A 20,753-nucleotide genomic window follows, 5' to 3' on the forward strand; every position below is an offset into this window, starting at 1 on the left:
AGTCATTTACCATTGGAGATAAGAGATTTATTATCAAAATATAAAAAGGTTTTTGAGCCTTTAACTGGCCTACCTCCAAAAAGGGCAACAGACCATGCCATTGACTTATTGTCGGGATCTCGACCGCCTAATCAACGTCCGTATCGATATCCAATCATGCAGAAAGGAGAAATTGAAAGTCTAGTTGCAGAAATGCAGAAGTCTGGAATCATCCGTGAAAGCACGAGCTCCTTTGCTTCTCCAGTTATTTTGGTTAAGAAGAAGGATGGGACGTGGCGATTCTGTGTAGACTATCGGAAATTAAATGAAGTAACGATTAAAGATAAATATCCTATTCCGGCAGTGGATGAGATGCTAGATGAACTGTATGGAGCGACAGTTTTCTCAAAATTGGACTTACGTGCGGGGTATCACCAAATTTGTGTCAAAGAGGACGATGTATATAAAACGGCATTTCGCACTCATTCTGGTCTTTATGAATTCAGAGTAATGCCGTTTGGATTATCAAATGCACCAGCGACTTTTCAAGCTCTTATGAATGATATTTTTCGTCCATGGCTTAGGAAAGGAGTTCTTGTTTTTTTTTACAATATTCTGATCTATAGTATCTCTCTTGAGGCTCACACTAAACAATTGGAATTGGTACTTAAAACTCTATTACAACATAAATTGTCGGTCAAGCTGGATAAATGCGAATTTGCACTACGACGACTAGAATATTTGGGACATTATGTAAGTGGTAATGGGGTTGAAGTGGACTTGCGAAAGATTGATTGTATTACTTCGTGGCCAATACCAAAAACAGTGAAAGAGTTAAGGGGATTTCTGGGTCTAGCAGGTTATTATCGACGCTTTGTGAATCAATTTGGTATTATAAGCAAGCCACTTCATGGGTTGTTAAAAAAGGGACTTTTTACTTGGACTGATGAAGCGGGAGTAGCATTTAGTAAACTCAAAACGGCGTTGACTACTACTCCAGTATTAGCATTACCTGATTTTTCTCGGCCTTTGGAAGTAGAGACAGATGCAAGTCAAGGAGGAATAGGAGTTGTGTTAATGCAAGGGGGAAGACCTATTTCTTTCCTTAGTAAAGCGTTAGCTAAACCTCATCTTGGTCTTTCTACATATGAAAAAGAATTATTAGCTGTACTTATGGCAGTCACGAAATGGCGACACTATTTGTAGAGACCTTTCGTTATACGAACAGATCATCAAAGTCTCAAATATCTCATGGAACAGAAGATTACAACGGTATTACAACAAAAGTGGCTCACTAAGTTATTGGGTTTTGATTATACAATTACATATAAGAGGGGAAGTTCCAATCTGGCCGCCGATGCCCTATCAAGAGTTGATCACGCTTCACTAATGGGGATGACAGTGACAACGACGTCATGGCAGAAAGAAATCGAAGATTCTTATCAGGGTGATGATTTTGCTCAGAAGATGGTTCTGCTAGTGGCAAGTAATCCTTTAGATTGGCCTATGTTTGCAATTGGGGCCAATATCATAAAAAATAAAGGTCGAGTCTATGTGGGCAAAAATGGATCTTTAAGGAAAAATATATTGTTAACCCTTCATGAATCAAGTATTGGAGGACATTCAGGGATGCAGGCTACATTTCAGTGGTTAAATTCTCTTTTCTGGTGGCCGGGTATGAAGAAAGAAGTTTTAGAAATGATAAAAAGTTGTGATATTTGTCAAAGATTTAAATCAGAGAAGACCAGTAAGCCCGGATTATTGCAACCATTACCGGTACCAGAACGTCCGTGGTTGAATATCACGATGGATTTTATAGAAGGACTCCCGACATCAGAAGGCTGCTCTACCATACTGGTAATTGTTGATCGTTTTACTAAGTATAGTCATTTTATTGGATTGAAACATCCATTTTCTGCAGCCCAAGTTGCATCTTTATTTTTGGATAATGTCTACAAACTTCATGGGTTGCCCGAGTCCATTGTCTCTGACAGAGATGCTATTTTTATTAGTCATTTTTGGCAAGAATTGTTACGAGCTATTGGGTATCAGAGCTTACAATCCTCGGACTTTCGCTGAGAATGGTGAATTCACGTAGCAAAAGTAATGAAGAGATGATCCAGAATCTGACCGAACGCATCGAGACGATGGAATCACAAATTAATGATAAGTTCCAGTTACTGCAGCTAGAGAATCTAAAAAATAGGGAAGAAACTTCTCGTAACTTCGAGATTATACAGAAAGATAACGCTGAAAAATTTGAATTTATGATAAGGCGGTTGGAATCCAAGAATTCCAACACAAATAATAAATCAACCGAAGACCAAGGAGGAGGTTCAAATACACCTCCACTACAGCCGAGATCTGGATATGGAACAACCCCGTATGAGAGAGATGGGATTTACAGAAGGCCAGACAAACAGCCGGTCGGACAAAATTTCAGAACAACTGGGACCCCTGTCAGTAATCAGAAGCAAACGACAGGTCCTAATTCGATACGGACGGCGGGGGGTATGTCTATTAAGCAACCATAGATGGATCTGGACAAATTTGATGGATCAAACCCTAGGGGATGGATCAGAAGAGTCAATAAATTTTTTGATCACTTCACCATGCCTGAAGAAGAAAAGGTAAGCTACGTGTCTTATTTTCTTTCTGGTGAGGCTGATGTGTGGTTCTACGATTATCTGATAGATCATCCATTGCCAAATTGGGAAGAATTCTCTGAAGAGGTGTTATTAGCATTTCAAGAAGAGGGACACCAAGATGTGATAATAGAATTTAATCAGTTGAGACAGACAGGGACTCTGAAAGACTATATCTATCAATGGCGAGAGCTAAGAGCATTGGTTGCAGCTAAATGCTTCCCACAGAATGACGAATACTATGTGAAGAATTTCATGGGAGGGTTACGACCTGATTTAAAAGAAGTTTTAAAGATGGCAGGACCAATGACATTAGATCGGGCAATAAAGTTGGTTAAGGTGAAAGACGAGTTCCTCGAACCTCTTGGTAAGGAAAAGAAAGTGTTCACCAAATTGTCAACCCAGACCCCAAATGTAACACAACCAAAACCTCCATGGAGTAATAACCAAGAAGGTACGTTTAAACCAACTATTAACGAAAATACTACTGAAATACCAGTTAGAGATCTCACGTTTACAGAAATGAGAGAAAAACGTGCTAAAGGTATTTGTTTCAAGTGTGGCGGAAAATATTCCAAAGATCACGTTTGCCCCAATCGTCATCAGTTATTCAATGTTGAAGTAATGGAAGACGAGATAAATGACTGGTTTAAAGCTAAAAAGGAGTCCAAAGCCGAATATATCTATGATGACTATCTTAAGGCTAAAGAGGGGGCTAAAGTCGAAGGAGTTAACGACGGGGGTTCGATTTCAATGCACGCTCTCAATGGGAGTGCTAATAATGCTACGCTCAAGATTCTTGGGCAGCTCAAGAAAAGGAAAAATCACTATATTAATTGATAGTGGCAGTACGCATTCGTTTATTGATGAGGGTACTGCATCTCAGTTGGGTTGTGTTCTAAAGGAAACAATGCCTATGGGGGTGACTATTGCAGGCGAAGGTAGAATATTTAGTCGATTCTTATGCACAAATTTTGCTTGGAAAATGCAAAGTCATGATTTTCTACTAGACTTCCGAACGATCAAATTGGGAGGTTATGATATGGTTTTCGGAGTTGATTGGATGACTAAATATGGACCAGTGAGCCTTGATTTCGAGGCAAGAGTTATGAAAGCTAGGTTATCAGGTGAGAAGATTCGACTATTGGGTAATAAAGAGGGCAGTTCCTTTTATTTAATGACAGGAGACGACGTAGCTCGTAATGTGAAGAAGGGTGACGATTGTTTTAGGGGTCAACTATTTTTTATAAATGCTGAGTCTACAACTCTATTATCAGCCCAAATTCCTGAATTCTGTAAACAGTTTCCGATGCAGAAATCACGTTCGAAAAGGGCAAGGAAGTTCTTAAGGGGAAGGGGATGTTGTGAATCTAATATTCACAACAATAAATATTCTATTTCCAAAGATGGGGATTCTATTTCCAAAGATGAGGATTCTATTTCTAGAGATTATGAATCTATTTCCAAAGATTAGGAATCTATTTCCTAAATTTATAATTTGTTAGTCTATAAATAAGGATAGAATTGTAAGGAAAGGGATATGTTTTTTATATTCTAATTGTTATACTTTCTCTTTCTAATTATCAGAGTCGTCGCTCCTGGTAACCCTAACCCTAATAAACTCCCAATTTCTATTCAGTCTGTTCTTCTATTTATTCTGTTTTTCTATTCAATCTGTTCTTCTATCTATTCTGTTCTTTTACTCATTCTGTTCTTCTTTATCTATTCTACGAAACTATTATTGTGAGATTTATATCGTGATTGATAGTAAGGTCATCAAAAAATTTATTGACTCTTCTGATCCATCCCTTAGGGTTTGAACCATCAAATTTGTCTATATCCATCCGTGGTTGCTTAATAGACATACCCCCCGCCGTCCGTATCGAATTAGGACCTGTCGTTTTCTTCTGATTACTGATAGGGGTCCCAGTTGTTCTGAAATTTGGTCCGACCGGCTGTTTGTCTGGCCTTCTGTAAATCCCATCTCTCTCATACGGGGTTGTTCCATAACCAGATCTCGGCTGTAGTGGAGGTGTATTTAAACCTCCTCCTTGGTCTTCGGTTGATTTATTATTTGTGTTGGAATTCTTGGATTCCAACAGCCTTATCATAGATTCAAATTTTTCAATGTTATCTTTCTGCATAATCTCGAAGTTACGAGAAGATTCTTCCCTAATTTTGAGATTCTCTAGCTGTAGTAACTGGAACTTATCATTAATTTGTGATTCCATCGTCTCCATGCGTTCGGTCAGATTCTGGATCATCTCTTCATTACTTTTGCTACGTGAATTCACCATTCTCAGCGGAAGCTCGAGAATCGTAAGCTCTGATACCACTTGTCGTGACCTTACTATCAATCACGATATAAATCTCACAATAATAGTTTCGTAGAATAGATAAAGAAGAACAGAATGAGTAAAAGAATAGAATAAGAACAGAATCGATGGAAGAACAGATTGAATAGAAGAACAGAATAAATAGAAGAACATACTGAATAGAAATTGGGAGTTTATTAGGGTTAGGGTTACCAAGAGCGACGGCTCTAGTAATTAGAAATAGAAAGTATAACAATTAGAATATCAAAAACATATTCCCTCTCCTTACAATTCTATCCTTATTTATAGACTAACAAATTATAAAATAACCCTTAAAAGATATAACTACGTCTATTTCAACCCTCAGTAATTTTGGAAATAGAATCCTCATCTTTGGAAATAGCATCCTCATCTTTGGAAATAGAATCCTCATTGTTTTGAATATTATATTCACAACATCCCCTTCCCCTTAAGAACTTCCTTGCCCTTTTCGAACGTGGCTTCTACATCGGAAACTGTTTACAGAATTTAGGAATTTGGGCTGATAACAGAGTTGTAGACTCAGCATTCATAAAAAATAGTTGACCCCCAAAACAATCGTCACCCTTCTTCACATTACGAGTTACGTCGTCCCCTGCCATTAAATAAAAGGAACTGCCCTCTTTATCACAAGACAGTCGAATCTTCTCACCTGATAACCTATCTTTCATAACTCTCGCCTCGAAATCAAGGCTCACTGGTCCATATTTAGTCATCCAATCAACTCCCAAAACCATATCATAACCTCCCAACTTGATCGTTCGAAAGTCTAGTAGAAAATCATGACTTTGCATTTTCCAAGCCAAATTCGTGCATAAAAATCGACTAAATATTCTGCCTCCGCCTCCAATAGTATCCCCCATAGGCATTGTTTCCTTTAGAACACAACCCAACTGAGATGCAGTACCCTCATCAATAAACGAATGCGTACTGCCACTATCAATTAATATAGTGATTTTTCTTTTTTTGAGCTGTCCAAGAATCTTGAGCGTAGCATTATTAGCACTCCCATTAAGAGCGTGCATTAAAATCGAACCCCCGTCGTTAACTCCTTCGACTCTAGCCTCCTCTTTAGACTTAAGACAGTCATCATAGATATATTCGGTTTTGGACTCCTCTTTAGCTTTAAACCAGTCATCTATCTCGTCTTCCATTACTTCAATATTGAATAACTGATGACGATTGGGGCAAACGTGATCTTTGGAATATTTTCTGTCACACTTGAAACAAATACATTTAGCACGTTTTTCTCTCATTTCTGCAAACGTGAGATCTCTAACTGGTATTTCAGTAGTATTTTCGTTAATAGTTGGTTTAAACGTACCTTGTTGGTTATTACTCCATGGAGGTTTTGGTTGTGTTTCATTTGAGGTATGAGTTGACAATTTGGTGAATAATTTCTTTTCCTTACCAAGAGGTTCGAGGAATTCGTCCTTCACCGTAACTAGTTTTATTTCCTGATCTAATGTCACTGGTCCTGCCATCTTTAAAACCTCTCTCAATTCAGGTCGTAAGCCTCCCATGAAACTCTTCACATAGTATTCGTCGTTCTGTGGAAAACATTTAGCTGCAACCAATGCTCTTAGCTCTCGCCATTGATAGGTATAGTCTTTCAAAGTCCCTGTCTGTCTCAACTGATTAAATTCTATTATCACATCTTGGTGTCCCTCTTCTTGAAATGCTAATAACACCTCTTCAGAGAATTCTTCCCAATTTGGCAATGGATGATCTCCCGCGGTCCGTATCGAATTAGGACTTGTAGTTTGTTTCCGATTACTGATAGGAGTCTCAGTTGTTCCAAAACTTTGTTCGACCGGCTGTTTGTCTGGCCTTCTGTAATTATCTTCTCTCTCGTAAGGGGTTGCTCCATAACCAGATCTCGACTGTAGTGGAGGTGTATTTGAACTTCCTCCTTTGTCTTCGGTTAATTTATTATTTGTGTTCGAATTCTTGGATTCCAACAGCCTTATTATAGATTCAAAATTTTCGGCGTTAGCTTTCTGCATAATCTCGAAGTTACGAGCAGTTTCTTCCTTATTTTTGAGACTCTCTAGCTGTAGTAACTGGAACTTATCATTAATTTGTGATTCCATCGTCTCGATGCGTTCAGTCAGATTCTGGATCATCTCTTCATTATTTTTGCTACGTGAATTCACCATTCTCAGCGGAAGTCCGAGGATCGTAAGCTCTGATACCACTTATTGTACTGACCTTCAACATCTAGATGTTGTATTCACATTTTTGTTACTTCAACTATCAGTATGGACTCTTCAGTTTACTATGGTTAGGTACATTTTGGAAAACTTGAAGCTGAATCACCAGTTGGTGTAATGTTATTTCGAAATTGAACTCACTGATGAGACACTCTTAAAAGGCTGGAATAAAGATTCACCCCCACAAAAAAAATGATGATTTTGTTTTATTTTTTAAAACTCTAGGTTTCATACTTGAGCCCGCCAACAATTAGCAATCCAGAATCCCGCCCCCAATTAATTGAACCCATCATCCAGTCATTTTATTGCTCCGCTTGAGTTACAAGCCAATGCTACTGAGTCCAGCGATTATAAATTCTATTCTATTCAATTATATTCATATGTAATATGGCAATGTGGGAATAATGCCCTCATTCCTTTTTGAATCCTACTAATTTGCTAATAATTTACCACATACTATATCTTGACATCTAGAAAGCATGAAATTCAAATAGGTAAGGCATCCATTCATTCCCCAATTGCCTTCTGGTCTCAATATACCAGCAAACATCAAATCCATATCAAAATTCGTTAATCTTCAATGAAACTCATTGATTATAAAGCTCAAGAATAAATACAAAATTTACATTTTTCTGTCTATCCTCTGCCTCGCCGGAGGATCATTGTGGTCACCCCGACCGACGAATGCAGCGACAGAGCATGATCGATGGTGGAAAACCGTTGCTTCCCTCACCCTCATCGGGTTTCTTCCTAGATCTACTTGAATTATAAGTAAGGTGAGTAGTTTGTGGTTAATTCGATGCTACATGTACTGGCATTACCTGTATCTCACCCATGAAGTGAAACCTATACACAAAAGTAAAATATTATCTCTTATTTGTTAATTTTTTTTTCTTTGTACATGTGACACTTTCTTAATGGATATCTGCACTATACCATCTCGAACTGAACTTATCTTATTTTGTAGCTTCATCAACTTCATTAATTTTGGGTGGTTATATATAATACTATGATTGATTGCTCACATTTTACAAAATCTTTAATTTTAAAAAATTAAGAATCAAAATTATCTTAAATCTTAATATAACAATTTTAATAATAATTTAGTAATATTTAGAAAGAAAAAACAAACAAACAAGAGACCGAAAATATTAAGAAAGAGATACCTTGTTGGCTTGCAAATTATTTAAATATAAGAGTTAAAATGTCAAATATAATGTAAAAAGTATATTAAAATATTACCATCCTTTTACATTTTATTTTACAATTATAAAAAATGATTGTGATGAAAAAAAAACTACTTAGAGTTTGTTTGATGAAGGGGTTATTTGGATAAATCTGGGTTTTTTCCACATAATCCTTGTCTGAGAAATTGATAAAAAACCAGATTTTTTAAAATTTATACCCATTATACCTTTTCTATATATATATAAAATATATTTGGTAAATGACATAATTTAATTTATATGAAATTAAATAAAATTTTAAAATATAATAAAATAAATATTAAAAAACTTTAAATATTTTAATATTATTATTAATAAAAAAATATATTTATTTATATATTATAATTAATAATACTTTTTTAAAATAAAATAATTTAATTTATATTAAATTAAATTTTGAAATATAATAAAATAAATATTAAAAAACTATACATATATTAATATTAACTTTTATTAATAAAAATAAAATTTTAATATATATATTATAATTAATAATACTTTTTTTAAATGAAATAATTTAATTTCTATTAAATTAAATTTTAAAATATAATAAAATAAATATTAAAAAACTATACATATATTAGTATTAACTTTTATTAATATAAGAATAAAATTTTAAATAAATATTAATTTTATAAATTATTACTATTAAAATTTAAATATTATATGAGATAATATAATATGTTATAGTTTTATTTATATTATAAATTTATTTTAATTAATATAATTAATTAAAAAAATTTAAATAAAATAGTTTCAGTGGTCTATAATTATAATTTAAATGTCATTTAATTTTATTGTTATTATTTTCTTAAATTACATTATAATATTTTTATTTTCTTAAATTAAAAAAAATATTAACTTAAATTAATTAATATATTTATTTAGAATGAGTTTATATATATGAAAATAGAATAAATTTCTTTATAAATATTTAATTTATATGAGATATATTTATAAATTAATTAATATATGTTATTCAAATATATTAATTTTATTTTTTAGTATAATTATTTATTTATTTGAATTATTTAAAATTTAATATGGTATGTTATAATTGAATTTATATTGTGTTTTATTTTTTATTTGAAATAATTAATAAAATTATTTAAAATGAAATAATTTTATAATTTAATTTATATTAAAATAATTAAAATAATTAAAATATAACTAAATATTATATATATTAAAATAATTTTTTATTAATATAAAAATAAATATTTAAGTAAAGAGTAATTTGAGTATTTTAATTAATAAAAGGATTGATTTGATTGATGGTAGGATGGTTGGATTTTAGGATAAAACATGGGTTTTATCTCAAAAACCCAAAAGATCAAACGAGGCCTTAGTAAATAACTCCAAAATTTATCACAATAAAATCTAAATAATATTTTCAATTAACCAAAATATTTGTATTTGTGTGAACTATACAAATTTTAACCATTTTAAATTCTTAAATTAATTTTAAATAATATCAAAATTATCATGCATATATAATCTGGTGGTGGCTTGCTAATTTTTTTTGCGCTTGTGGTCTTTTTATTTTTTTTTGGACGATATTGCCCTTGTAGTGAAACGCTAAATCCCTTAGCGTTTTGCTAAGTGGATTAGGGTTAGTATAAATACTCTAATATTTTCATTTCCTTAGTTTTTTTCTCTCTCTTCTCCTGTTCTCTCTTTCACGGCGGCCGGCGGCGACGACGGCGACGGAGGTTGCATGCGGCGGTTCAGTTCATACAGATCTATACAGATTTACAAGATGTAACCTAATCCATTTATGTTTTTATCTATACATATTTACAAGATCTATATAGAACTAACCCTAAATCTATTTTGCATGCAAGTCTCCGATTCTAGGGTTTAGTGTATGCAGGTCTCCGATTCTAAGGATTTGAAGGTCGAGGAAGATGTTCATTTCAAAATCTAATTCAAGTTATGTTCATTTTTACATTTTCTTCATTTCAAAAATCTTTTCATATTTCGTTCTGGTTCATATTTGTGGATTTTTATTTGTTATTTGGTTCATATTGGTTCATGTTTGAGCATTTCGTTAGGTTATTATTTGTTATTGGTTGATATTTGCAGAAAATCTCTGATTAGATCGTATGTGTTTCCGTTTCAGATCTGCTATTTCGCTACGGACTTACTGTTTCATATTTGAGCATTTCGCTAAGTGCTTAGCGTTTCGCTAAGTGCGTTTCGCTAAGTCCATTTCGCTAAGCGCATTTCGCTAAGTGCATTTCGCTAAGTGCATTTCGCTAAGTGCATTTCGCTAAGTGTATTTCGCTAAGTGCATTTCGCTAAGTGTATTTCGCTAAGTGCTTATTTATTTTGATTAATAAAATAGTAATGTAATGCTTATTTATTTTGCTAATGATGTTTGAAGGATGAATATTGTGCTAATTTAAAATATATTTTAAATAATTTGGTGCAAAAATTTAGAAGAGATAAATATAGGAAGTTATCGTCAAATATTCAAAGAAATTGGTGTAAATGGGGAATACTTAGAATGCATGTCAATGTTCACGATAGAACATATACTTAGGTTTATAAGACGATGTCACATGAAATGGGGTGACTTTATAACCCTTTGCAAGGAACTGAGGCGAATTAAAGGTTGGTCGATTTCTTGTCCTTCCTTTACTCTCTTCCAAAACTATAATCTTATTAGCTTTAGTTTGTTGATAATAAAAAAATGAACTTTTTTTCAGTGGCTTGTTTGAAAGGAGAACAAAGAGTACGAAGGCCATGGTGGGCACCTCCTTGTTTGGCGGTTGTTTTCGTCAAGTCTGCGAAGAGTAATCGGCAAGCCAGAGTTGTGTCGCTGAAGCTTGAACCTTAATAGATTTTGCTCTTTTCTATGTATGTAATAATATGTATGTATGTGTGTAATTCTCACTTGTTTCATGGTTTTAATCATCTAAAATTCATCTTTTGGTTCTTCAATGGAGAACTTATGTGAATTTATTTCCTATTTTTATTAGTTTTTTTGGTTTTATGTTTGATTTTATCAGTGTTTTCCTGTTTTAAATGCATGTATACAACTTTGTAATGAAATGAGTGTATTATGATCAGGATATATATGATATATCTAACCAATAATAGTCTACTTTCTTTATATGAATCTTTATTGGACTCTTTCTTATGGATTATTATTTTCATCTTAATTATGATAAATGGGTAAATTTAAAAAAAAAATTATGTTTGTCAAAAATTAAAGTATAAATTAAATTACACTTTAAAACAATTTTTGCACCAAATTATTTAAAATATATTTTAAATTAGCACAATATTCATCCTTCAAACATCATTAGCAAAATAAATAAGCATTACATTACTTATTTATTAATCAAAGTAAATAAGCACTTAGCGAAACGCTAAGCACTTAGCGAAATGCACTTAGCGAAATACACTTAGCGAAATACACTTAGCGAAATGCACTTAGCGAAATGCACTTAGCGAAACGCACTTAACGAAATACACTTAGCGAAATACACTTAGCGAAATGCACTTAGCGAAATGCACTTAGCGAAACGCACTTAGCGAAACGCTAAGCAAATCTGAAACGGAAACACATACGATCTAATCAGAGATTTTCTGCAAATATCAACCAATAACAAATAATAACCTAACGAAATGCTCAAACATGAACCAATATGAACCAAATAACAAATAAGAATCCACAAATATGAACCAGAACGAAATATGAAAAGATTTTTGAAATGAAGAAAATGTAAACATGAACATAACTCGAATTAGATTTTGAAATGAACATCTCCTCGACCTTCAAATCCTTAGAATCGGAGACCTGCATACACTAAACCTTAGAATCGGAGACCTGCATGCAAAATAGATTTAGGGTTAGTTCTATATAGATCTTGTAAATATGTATAGATAAAAACATAAATGGATTAGGTTAGATCTTGTAAATCTGTATAGGTCTGTATGAACTGAACCGCCGCCTGCAACTTCCGTCGCCGTCGTCGCCGCCGACCGCCGTGAAAGAGAGAACAGGAGATGAGAGAGAGAGAAAACTAAGGAAATAAAAATATTAGAGTATTTATACTAACCCTAATCCACTTAGCGAAACACTAAGGGACTTAACGTTTCGCTACAAGGGTAATATCGTCCAAAAAAAATAAAAAGACCACGAGCGCAAAAAAATTAGCAAGCCACCACCAGATCAAATAACCTCATCTTTGAGGTTATTTAATCAAATTTCCCTATATAGATTTCTTTGAGAAACACTATTCTCCCAAGGAGGAAAATGATTAAGAAGTTCTGTAATTACCTCAAATAAAAAACTTGACATAACTCAACAAAATTGAGAAAGTTATTAAAAATTTCAAAAAGAACGACAAAAAAAGGATAGTCCAATATGAGCCATTAACATTGATTTTTGTACCTATAATTTGAGAATTTTATTTGAACTCTTTTCTATGAAGTTTATTTTGATGAGATAGTGTCAATTTTTATCTTGATTTGTAATAGTTGGCTAGGACGGAGTTAAGAATTACCGTTAGAGTGAGCTTAAAAATTGGATAAGATTCAATAATATAATGAGAAAATTATAAATTTTATGAAGTATGAACATAAGTTTAGTCTTTTTTTAGATTTATAAAAAAAAATAATGAATACAAATGAAAGAGTCATGTCTCTTTTCTACTATAACAAAATAATATTTTTTTATTATAGCATAAATAAGAATTATTCTTATATAAGGGAATATTAAAAAAAAAATTCTAACAATAATTAATAAAAAAAATTTAAATTATATTTGGAACAAAAAAAAATTAAAATATAAATAATATGTAACTGAAAAAATTAATAAGATATAATTTAGAAAAGAGTTAAAATAGACATTATGTAAATAATATTAATATTATTATTTTAAAAAATTAAAATAGACTATTTTAATATACATTATTTAAATAAAATAATTATTATTATAAAATATAATTTGAATATAAAGAAAATAAATAAATTTAAAAGACAACAAATATTCATAAATTTTAAAAATACAAAAAACTATATCAGTAAATTCTAAAATATAATTAAAATCTAAATAATCATTCAAATTAAACAAAAATAAAATAAATATATCTGACCTCATTTTTTTTTTCTCTATCTCAAACAAGGCTTAAAAACCTCGTAATGCATCCTAATTGTATGCACATTCCTCTAAATTATAATATATATATATATATATAATATAATTGAATGAGCTAAGGATGGGCTTAAACCCACCTCAGCCTCTTATTGTGTTCGTCCCTGCTCAGTGCCAACTTTCTCTATGAATAATTCTTTGTTTTCAAAGTAAAATATATAATTTGATTTTTTTTCTCAAAAACAACTGAATTTTATAGAATATAAAGAAGTTTTTACAATGCAAAACCCATAATGGAACAAATTTAGCCGAAAACTTCCAAAAGAAATTGAACTTCAGACTAAGATATCTAATATTGGAAACGCCATCTAGTGATGAAAGTTGTGCTAAGGCGGCCTCCCAAGATATAACATTGAGACAATCACTGAAGATTATAAGGAAACAAATCCAGACAAAAAGTTCCAAGAAATGCAGAGATAACAGCGAGAAAATTACCAAAGATCATGAGATGTTTCCTCGGTTGATCTTTGTAGGCTAAAGAGATGCAATTATAATCCATTGAATCCACAATCAACATGAAGATGATGACAGCCAAAATCATTTGTAACTACAATAGAAGCAATGCCAAGGCTGTGAAGAAAGTTGTAATCCCAACAAATAAAGAAGTTATCTTTCCCCAAGAACATAAGTTGTTTAACATAGATGTGGAAGTGAAACCTTGTTGGGTCATTGATTCATTGGCAATCAAGAAGCCTCTCTATAAAGTACTTGTAATTTCAGATTCTTGTAGCTTTTTAAACTATTCCTTAATACAAATCCTAAACAATATAGTCAGACCTCATATTGACAGAGTGAAAGCAATCCCGTCCATGATTTAACTTACAATAACTAAATAACCCATCCATAGATTAGAATATATATACATAACAATGACTTGACTGATTAATCACCTAAGTTGTTACTTATAAATATTTTATGAAGTTGATCAAAACAACATTGATCTTTGTCACATGAATCAAACAAGTGTTTTGTTATCCATGGATAACCCAATCTTAAGACTGGCTTAGGCTGCTTTCAGTTAACAAATGGAAATGTTAGGTTATGTTTCACTTCTAATTATGTATATCGGTTTTGTCAAGCATCAAATCAAACAAACATCTGCTACAACTATTTAGAAGAGCTAACATATCTTTTAAAGTTTAACACTCTAACAACAACCATAGTCTTAAACAGAAGAAAACAAATGTGAAAGAACCTGAAGCAATAAAATTTAGATTTTAATATTGAGTATGGTAATAAAATCAACACTAGCAAGCCACTAAATTACTTGTGTCGCAACTAAGGACTAGAACCCTACCACCATATTGGCTGGCTGTTTCTCCTTCAGCTAAGCACCTCAACATCTCCACCATTCTCGGATTGTTCTGCTTGAGCAGCCATCAGCTCATCAAATTTCTCTGTCTTACCAAGTGTTATTTCAATCTGGAATATGATCATTAACAGCTGTCATAATTTGTTTGATCTGGGATGTTTCAAAAGAATCAGACTGTAAAATAATCTTTGTTTGAAGAGAAAATTTGATTATTGGACAAAAATACCTCTTTAGTATTCGATATTTTTAAAATTTTATAAAAAAATAAGGGTATTTTAGTATTTTTTTAAGTGATGATTTGCTAAAACAAAATTATGGGAGATGTTGGATTAAACATCAAACAAGCCATTTTACATACCTTGGCCTTTTGTACTGGTCTTCCCCTGGATTCATCCTTCATTTCAACTGTGGACGTTCTGATTTCTGCAAATGTTTTATTTAGTCAGATAGAACTAGATTTTTAACATCATAGCATTCACTCTAATATATATATATATAGCTTCCAATGGAGAACTTACTTTTCTCAACAGCAAACCCATTGTTTTTCAGAATCTCAGCTACAGAGACAACAGTGGAGATTGCTGCAAAGTTTACATCAACAAGAGTGACAAATATTACTACCTTCTCTCATTCACAAATATCAAGTTATATAAAAAAGCTTCCAAAAGTTGCCATGAAATCTAACTAGCAATAGCTATATAAAAATGTTTAAGCAGCTTAGCTATTCCTTCTATCATCCATCCAATAGGAAGAAAAATAAGGTAGAACACTACCACCACCACCACCACCACCACCACCAATTCAAGAATTGAAATTTAAACATCTGGAAAAGAAATCCGAAAATGAAACACAAATATATGAAGATGATAAAAATCATTTCATTCTGTTAATAGGTGAAGAAAACAGAAGGGCCAACCACTAAGCCTATTTGTAATTCATCACATAGCTTTGCATTCGTTATAATTTGAATTAAAGCAAATCCCATATATCAAATAAGCTTGCATCTACATAAGTGAGTCTTTTAGCAGCTAAAGGTCAATAAAATTAGATCTTTCCAGCTAATAAATAAAAAATATAAAAATCCACAGGAGTGAAGAGAGGAATCTAGGGTATACCCATTCCTAAAGCCGAAAGCTCAGCTTCATCGTATTGCTGCATATATCTCTGCAAAAACCATTAAAATCAAATCGAAATCATGAAAAGAGAGAGAGGGAGAGAACATGGGGGTGGGTTGAGAAGAGGAGATGTACCTTAGCGAGATTGACATAGAAGAAGAGAGGTTTCTTCGTATTTGAGACCTGAATCCGGTTTTTCTTGTGAGAATCGGCTATGTTGATGTTGTTTACTCCTTCAGTGATCTCTTCCATTGCTTCTTTTTTCAGAGATTAGGGTTTCCTTTCCTTTCCTTTCCTGTCTTTCAGATAACTAACTGATAAATAAGAGTAAATATATAACTTCAGGATTATATAATTTTAGCCTGTTTACATTTTAATCCATTCACTTTAAAATTAAATTATATAAATATTATTATGACTATTGAATTTTTGTTTTTTGATTTTCTTTTGTTGAAAACTTTAAATTCATTTTATATATTACCTTTTTTTTTTATTTCTATATTCCTAAAATGCTTTATTTATATTGCTAATAAAATAGAATTTTTCAAATTTCGAACAAATATCAATTGATAATTTAGATTTATTATGTTACTACTTTCTACAAACATAAAGGTTATTTATTTATTCATCAATGTAGTATAACTAAATAAGTATATAAGTACTATTTGATTTTTATGTTGAAAGTTACTAAATTGATCTTTACTGAGTGTTTTTTAAAGATACTAGTAAATAAATTTATTTTATTGATTTATTTTGTAAAAGAGAGAGTTACTTTGATTTTATCTTATATATTATTATTTTTTATTTGTGAGAGTTAGTAACTAATTTTTATATTACATATTTTAAGATTGTTGGATTATATATTTTATGTGTTAATGTTTACTTATAACATTTTCATAACCACTAAAATATTTTAAATTTTAAAAATAATTATTTAAGAAACCAAATATTAAGAGTCGTTAACTTTTACTAATAAAAATAAATAAATAAAATAAAAAACTGTAAAAAAGATCAAACATATTGTGGTATCGGTAAAAGACCTTAATGATTAAGTAATTGAGAGATAGTAAGTTTACATAAAAAAAAATAATATAATATAATATAATATAATATTCGGGTCACAATAATTTAGGTAATAATTTAGTTAATCACTCTTTACTCTTTATTTCTTACTTTCTTTCTTAATTAAATTATTTTAAAGAATTTAAATATATTTTATTTTATTTTTAATTATTTTCTTTTTTATTAATTATATATATATATATATTCTCACTAATTACATAATATATATATTTTTATTAATAATTTATATATATAGTTACCTTTTATATATATATATATATATATATATATATTTCATTATTAATTTTATATAAATACATTTTATTATACATTTTTCTCCCTTATTTTATATATATATATATATATTATAATGATACTTAATTTTGAAATTATTTGGATGCCTAGTTCAAAGCTGTAAATAAATATTTGAATTGGATTATGAGTTGACCCATAAACTTAAAACGATTAATATATATATATATATATATTTATACTATTATTTATAGGATCAGATATAATAAATAAAATTAAAGCTCAGGAAGAAAGTATGACGAGGGACAATACATGTTTAGGACATAAAGAAATGCCTATAAATCAATTATAATACTTAACTTTAATTTAAAGTTCCATAATGTCCAACGTGCCTAATTACTGGCCAAATAGGACTAAACAAGAACACAAAATTAAAGTACCATTTTATAAAAGGGATCGACACTTCAAATCCATGCCAGATTTCCATTCAAACTTCTAAGATAAGCTTTAATTATTTATTAATTTACTTTTTTTTAGGTAGGGTAGTTAGCCAACATGATCAACATCTAATTTGATTAGCCTATTAGGCTTGACATTTAAAGCAAATAATTAAATACGTAGTAAGATTTGAAACGTACCCGGAATTGAAGGATAAACACACTGTCCTCCAACTTTTATTGATGAAATCTTCAAATATATTACAACAGGGTGATGGTGATATAGAATACAATAGAGAGAGTACAATACAGACTTCAGGGGTCGTTTTTGCCTCCCCTTCCAACCCAACATAAACAACTATTTATAGTAAAACATTAAACAAAAGTTAAAAACTTGAACAGTGACTCCTGAGATTCCCGGGATAAGTTTTTTCCGCAAATTACGGATCTTGTCTTCTACTTCTGCAAATAGTACCTACCGGGATTCCCAGGATAAGTTTTTTCCGCATCTTTCGGATCTTGTTTCCCTTTAAATTTTGAACTGGCTAGATGATGATGATCCAACGTCTTTTCTTGAAATTTTTTCAACCAAGGTGTCTTTGATTGCTTCGAAAATGTCTTCAATGCCGACATCACTTTGAGCGTCTTGGAGATAATCAGATATCATAGTTGAATCTAATTTATTTGATTTATTATCATCTTCAAATTTAGACATAAAGTCTTTCTTCATTTCTTCAATATATGCAGATATCATCTGACTCTTTGATAAGTTCTCTGACCTCATTCAAAATTTTTTGGAGATATAATCAAACGGGGACGGTGCTTCAACTACTTGTCGTTTTTCTTCATACATACTTATTTGCTGGTGTAGGAGGTCCATTGTCTCCTTCCCAAATCGCTCATTTGTTTCCTAATCTATTCTCATCATTTTATCCCAAAATTTATTATGAGATGACCTAAACAGACAGGGAATGCCTGTTTTGGTATAACCAAATTCAGGAATCCATTTCCAAATCCATGGAATGAAAAATTCAGTAAAAAAGAAACATGAAGCTATTCCTTCAATATATAAATTAGCTTCTTGTTTTCTCAGAAGCTGGGGAGATACCTTGCTCCATTTATCAAATAGGACCTTGATTTCTTCTGGTAAAACCTTTGGGCTAGGACCAAAACAGTAAAACCAGTCTATGAATTACTAGTGGGGAATGTCTCATCTATAGACATTTGCACATACCTTGATGAACCAGGAATGTTTATATTTATTATTCTCATAATTTAGTGCCTTAGTGAAGGCATCACAATAATCCCAATAATTAAATTTGATTGTTGTCGTCTTATTAAACGACAATTCTCTTTCTTTCATTGGGGATATTCCCCAATCTTCCAACGAAATTGTCTTTTTTATTATTATTTTGCTGAAATTATAAATTTCTTTGTTTGCCCCAGAGAAATGTGATATTTCACATGACCCACTTTGAATAAGTATTTGTTCGTAAAATATTCGGGTCTTGTAAGTCCTTGATGGTGTGGATGTATTATCCAAATACCTTTGCATTATTGTCCATGGCTCACTCTTCCATTTGAGGTCCTTTTCTTCTAGGAGAAATATAATTTCTTTATATTCATTTCTCATAAATCCAATATTATTAGATTCTGATTCTTCATCTCCCAGTATTCTGGCGTACGTTGGATTGTCTTTTTGACTGTCCGTACTTTGGGATAGATCCATTGCTATCAGCTTTTGTTTACCATACTGAGATATGATCTCTGGTGCTCTGCCCCGACCTCTTCCTCTGATAGAGGAGGATCCTCTTCCTCTATTAGAGAAAGATTCATAACCCCTTCCGCTCATTCCTGTAAATTTAAAAAATCACGGGGTCAAGAAATCAGGAAGATTATTATCTATCCATTTTTTGTATGTTATTTCAAAATCAAATGGGGCTAAATGAGCTTGCCATCTGGCGAACATTTGTTTTGATACATCATGTTTAAAATCTTTCTGGAACATGAATTTAGCTACATTGCAATCTGTTCATATAATAAATTTTTGATTATATAAATCATCTTGGAATTTTAAAACACATTTGACTATCGCAAGAATTTCTTTGGCGACTGTCGCATAATTCTTTTGAGAATTGTTCTATTTTCCTGAATGGAACCTGACAAGATAAACCTGTTTTGTTTCTGGATCTAATTGAGTTAATATTCCTCCAAATCCTATGTCAGAAGCGTCAGTCTCAATTACCTTTTCCCAATTTGGGTTACTTATCATTAAACAAGGAAGTACCTTTACTTTATTTTTAATTCTTTTAATAGCCTCTGTATGATGGTTTGACCATGGTTTTGGATTCTTCTTCAGTCTTTCGTATAAGATTGATGTATATTCTGTTAGATTTTTATAGTATGGAGCCACATAATTTAGGCTGCCTAAAAATCTTTGTAACTGTGTTTTATTAGTGATCATATTAGGGAATTTTTCCGCAAATTCTATGTTTCTATTAATAGGAGTAATATTTCTCTTTTCAATGATGTGACCTAAAAACCTTATTCTTGTTTTGAAAAGATCCATTTTTGGTTTAGAAATTACTAATCCATTCTGAGTTATTATTGTTTTGAACATATTTAAATGTTTAAAATGGGTTTCAATTATTTTTGAAGAGAATAATATGTCATCAATGTAAACAATTATAAATGTGCTATAAGGATTAAAGATATTATTCATAATTTTTTGAAATTCGGATGGAACATTTTTTAATCCAAACGGCATCACATTCCATTCATAATGTCCTATAGGGACATTGAATGCTGTTTTATACCTGTCAGATTTTTCAATCTGAATTTGCCAATATCCTGATTTTAAGTCAAACTTTGAAAATATTAAACTATCATATAGTCTATCTAACATATCCTTTTTATTAGGAATTGGGTGCCTAATCCATTTTAATACTTTGTTGAGGGGTTTATAGTTTATTACTAACCTTGGCACGCCTC

General features: G+C 31.5%; 1 protein-coding gene across 1 annotated transcript; it reads right to left on the reverse strand.

The window, feature by feature from the left end:
* Positions 1–14,672: 14,672 nt before the first annotated feature.
* On the reverse strand, positions 14,673–16,323 carry LOC124921020 (uncharacterized protein At2g34160-like). The gene is made up of 5 exons (XM_047461619.1): positions 16,147–16,323; positions 16,012–16,060; positions 15,415–15,477; positions 15,255–15,319; positions 14,673–15,006 (listed from the first exon to the last, which is right to left on the reverse strand). The coding sequence occupies exons 1-5, from the start codon at positions 16,261–16,263 to the stop codon at positions 14,908–14,910; spliced, it is 393 nt and encodes a 130-aa protein (XP_047317575.1). The 5' UTR covers positions 16,264–16,323; the 3' UTR covers positions 14,673–14,907.
* Positions 16,324–20,753: the final 4,430 nt, after the last annotated feature.

Source organism: Impatiens glandulifera, chromosome 1 (genome assembly GCF_907164915.1).
Source record: "Impatiens glandulifera chromosome 1, dImpGla2.1, whole genome shotgun sequence".
NCBI classification, from domain to species: domain Eukaryota; kingdom Viridiplantae; phylum Streptophyta; class Magnoliopsida; order Ericales; family Balsaminaceae; genus Impatiens; species Impatiens glandulifera.

What these genes read in the sequence shown, in the direction of transcription:
- LOC124921020 (XM_047461619.1), bottom strand. Translation starts at nt 16,263, where the DNA reads ATGGAAGAGATCACTGAAGGAGTAAACAACATCAACATAGCCGATTCT. An exon ending in GCTTTCGGCTTTAGGAATGG is followed by an intron (nt 15,478 to 16,011) that starts GTATACCCTAGA and finishes TAAACTTTGCAG; the next exon opens with CAATCTCCACTGTTGTCTCT. An exon ending in GACCAGTACAAAAGGCCAAG is followed by an intron (nt 15,007 to 15,254) that starts GTATGTAAAATG and finishes ATCATATTCCAG; the next exon opens with ATTGAAATAACACTTGGTAA.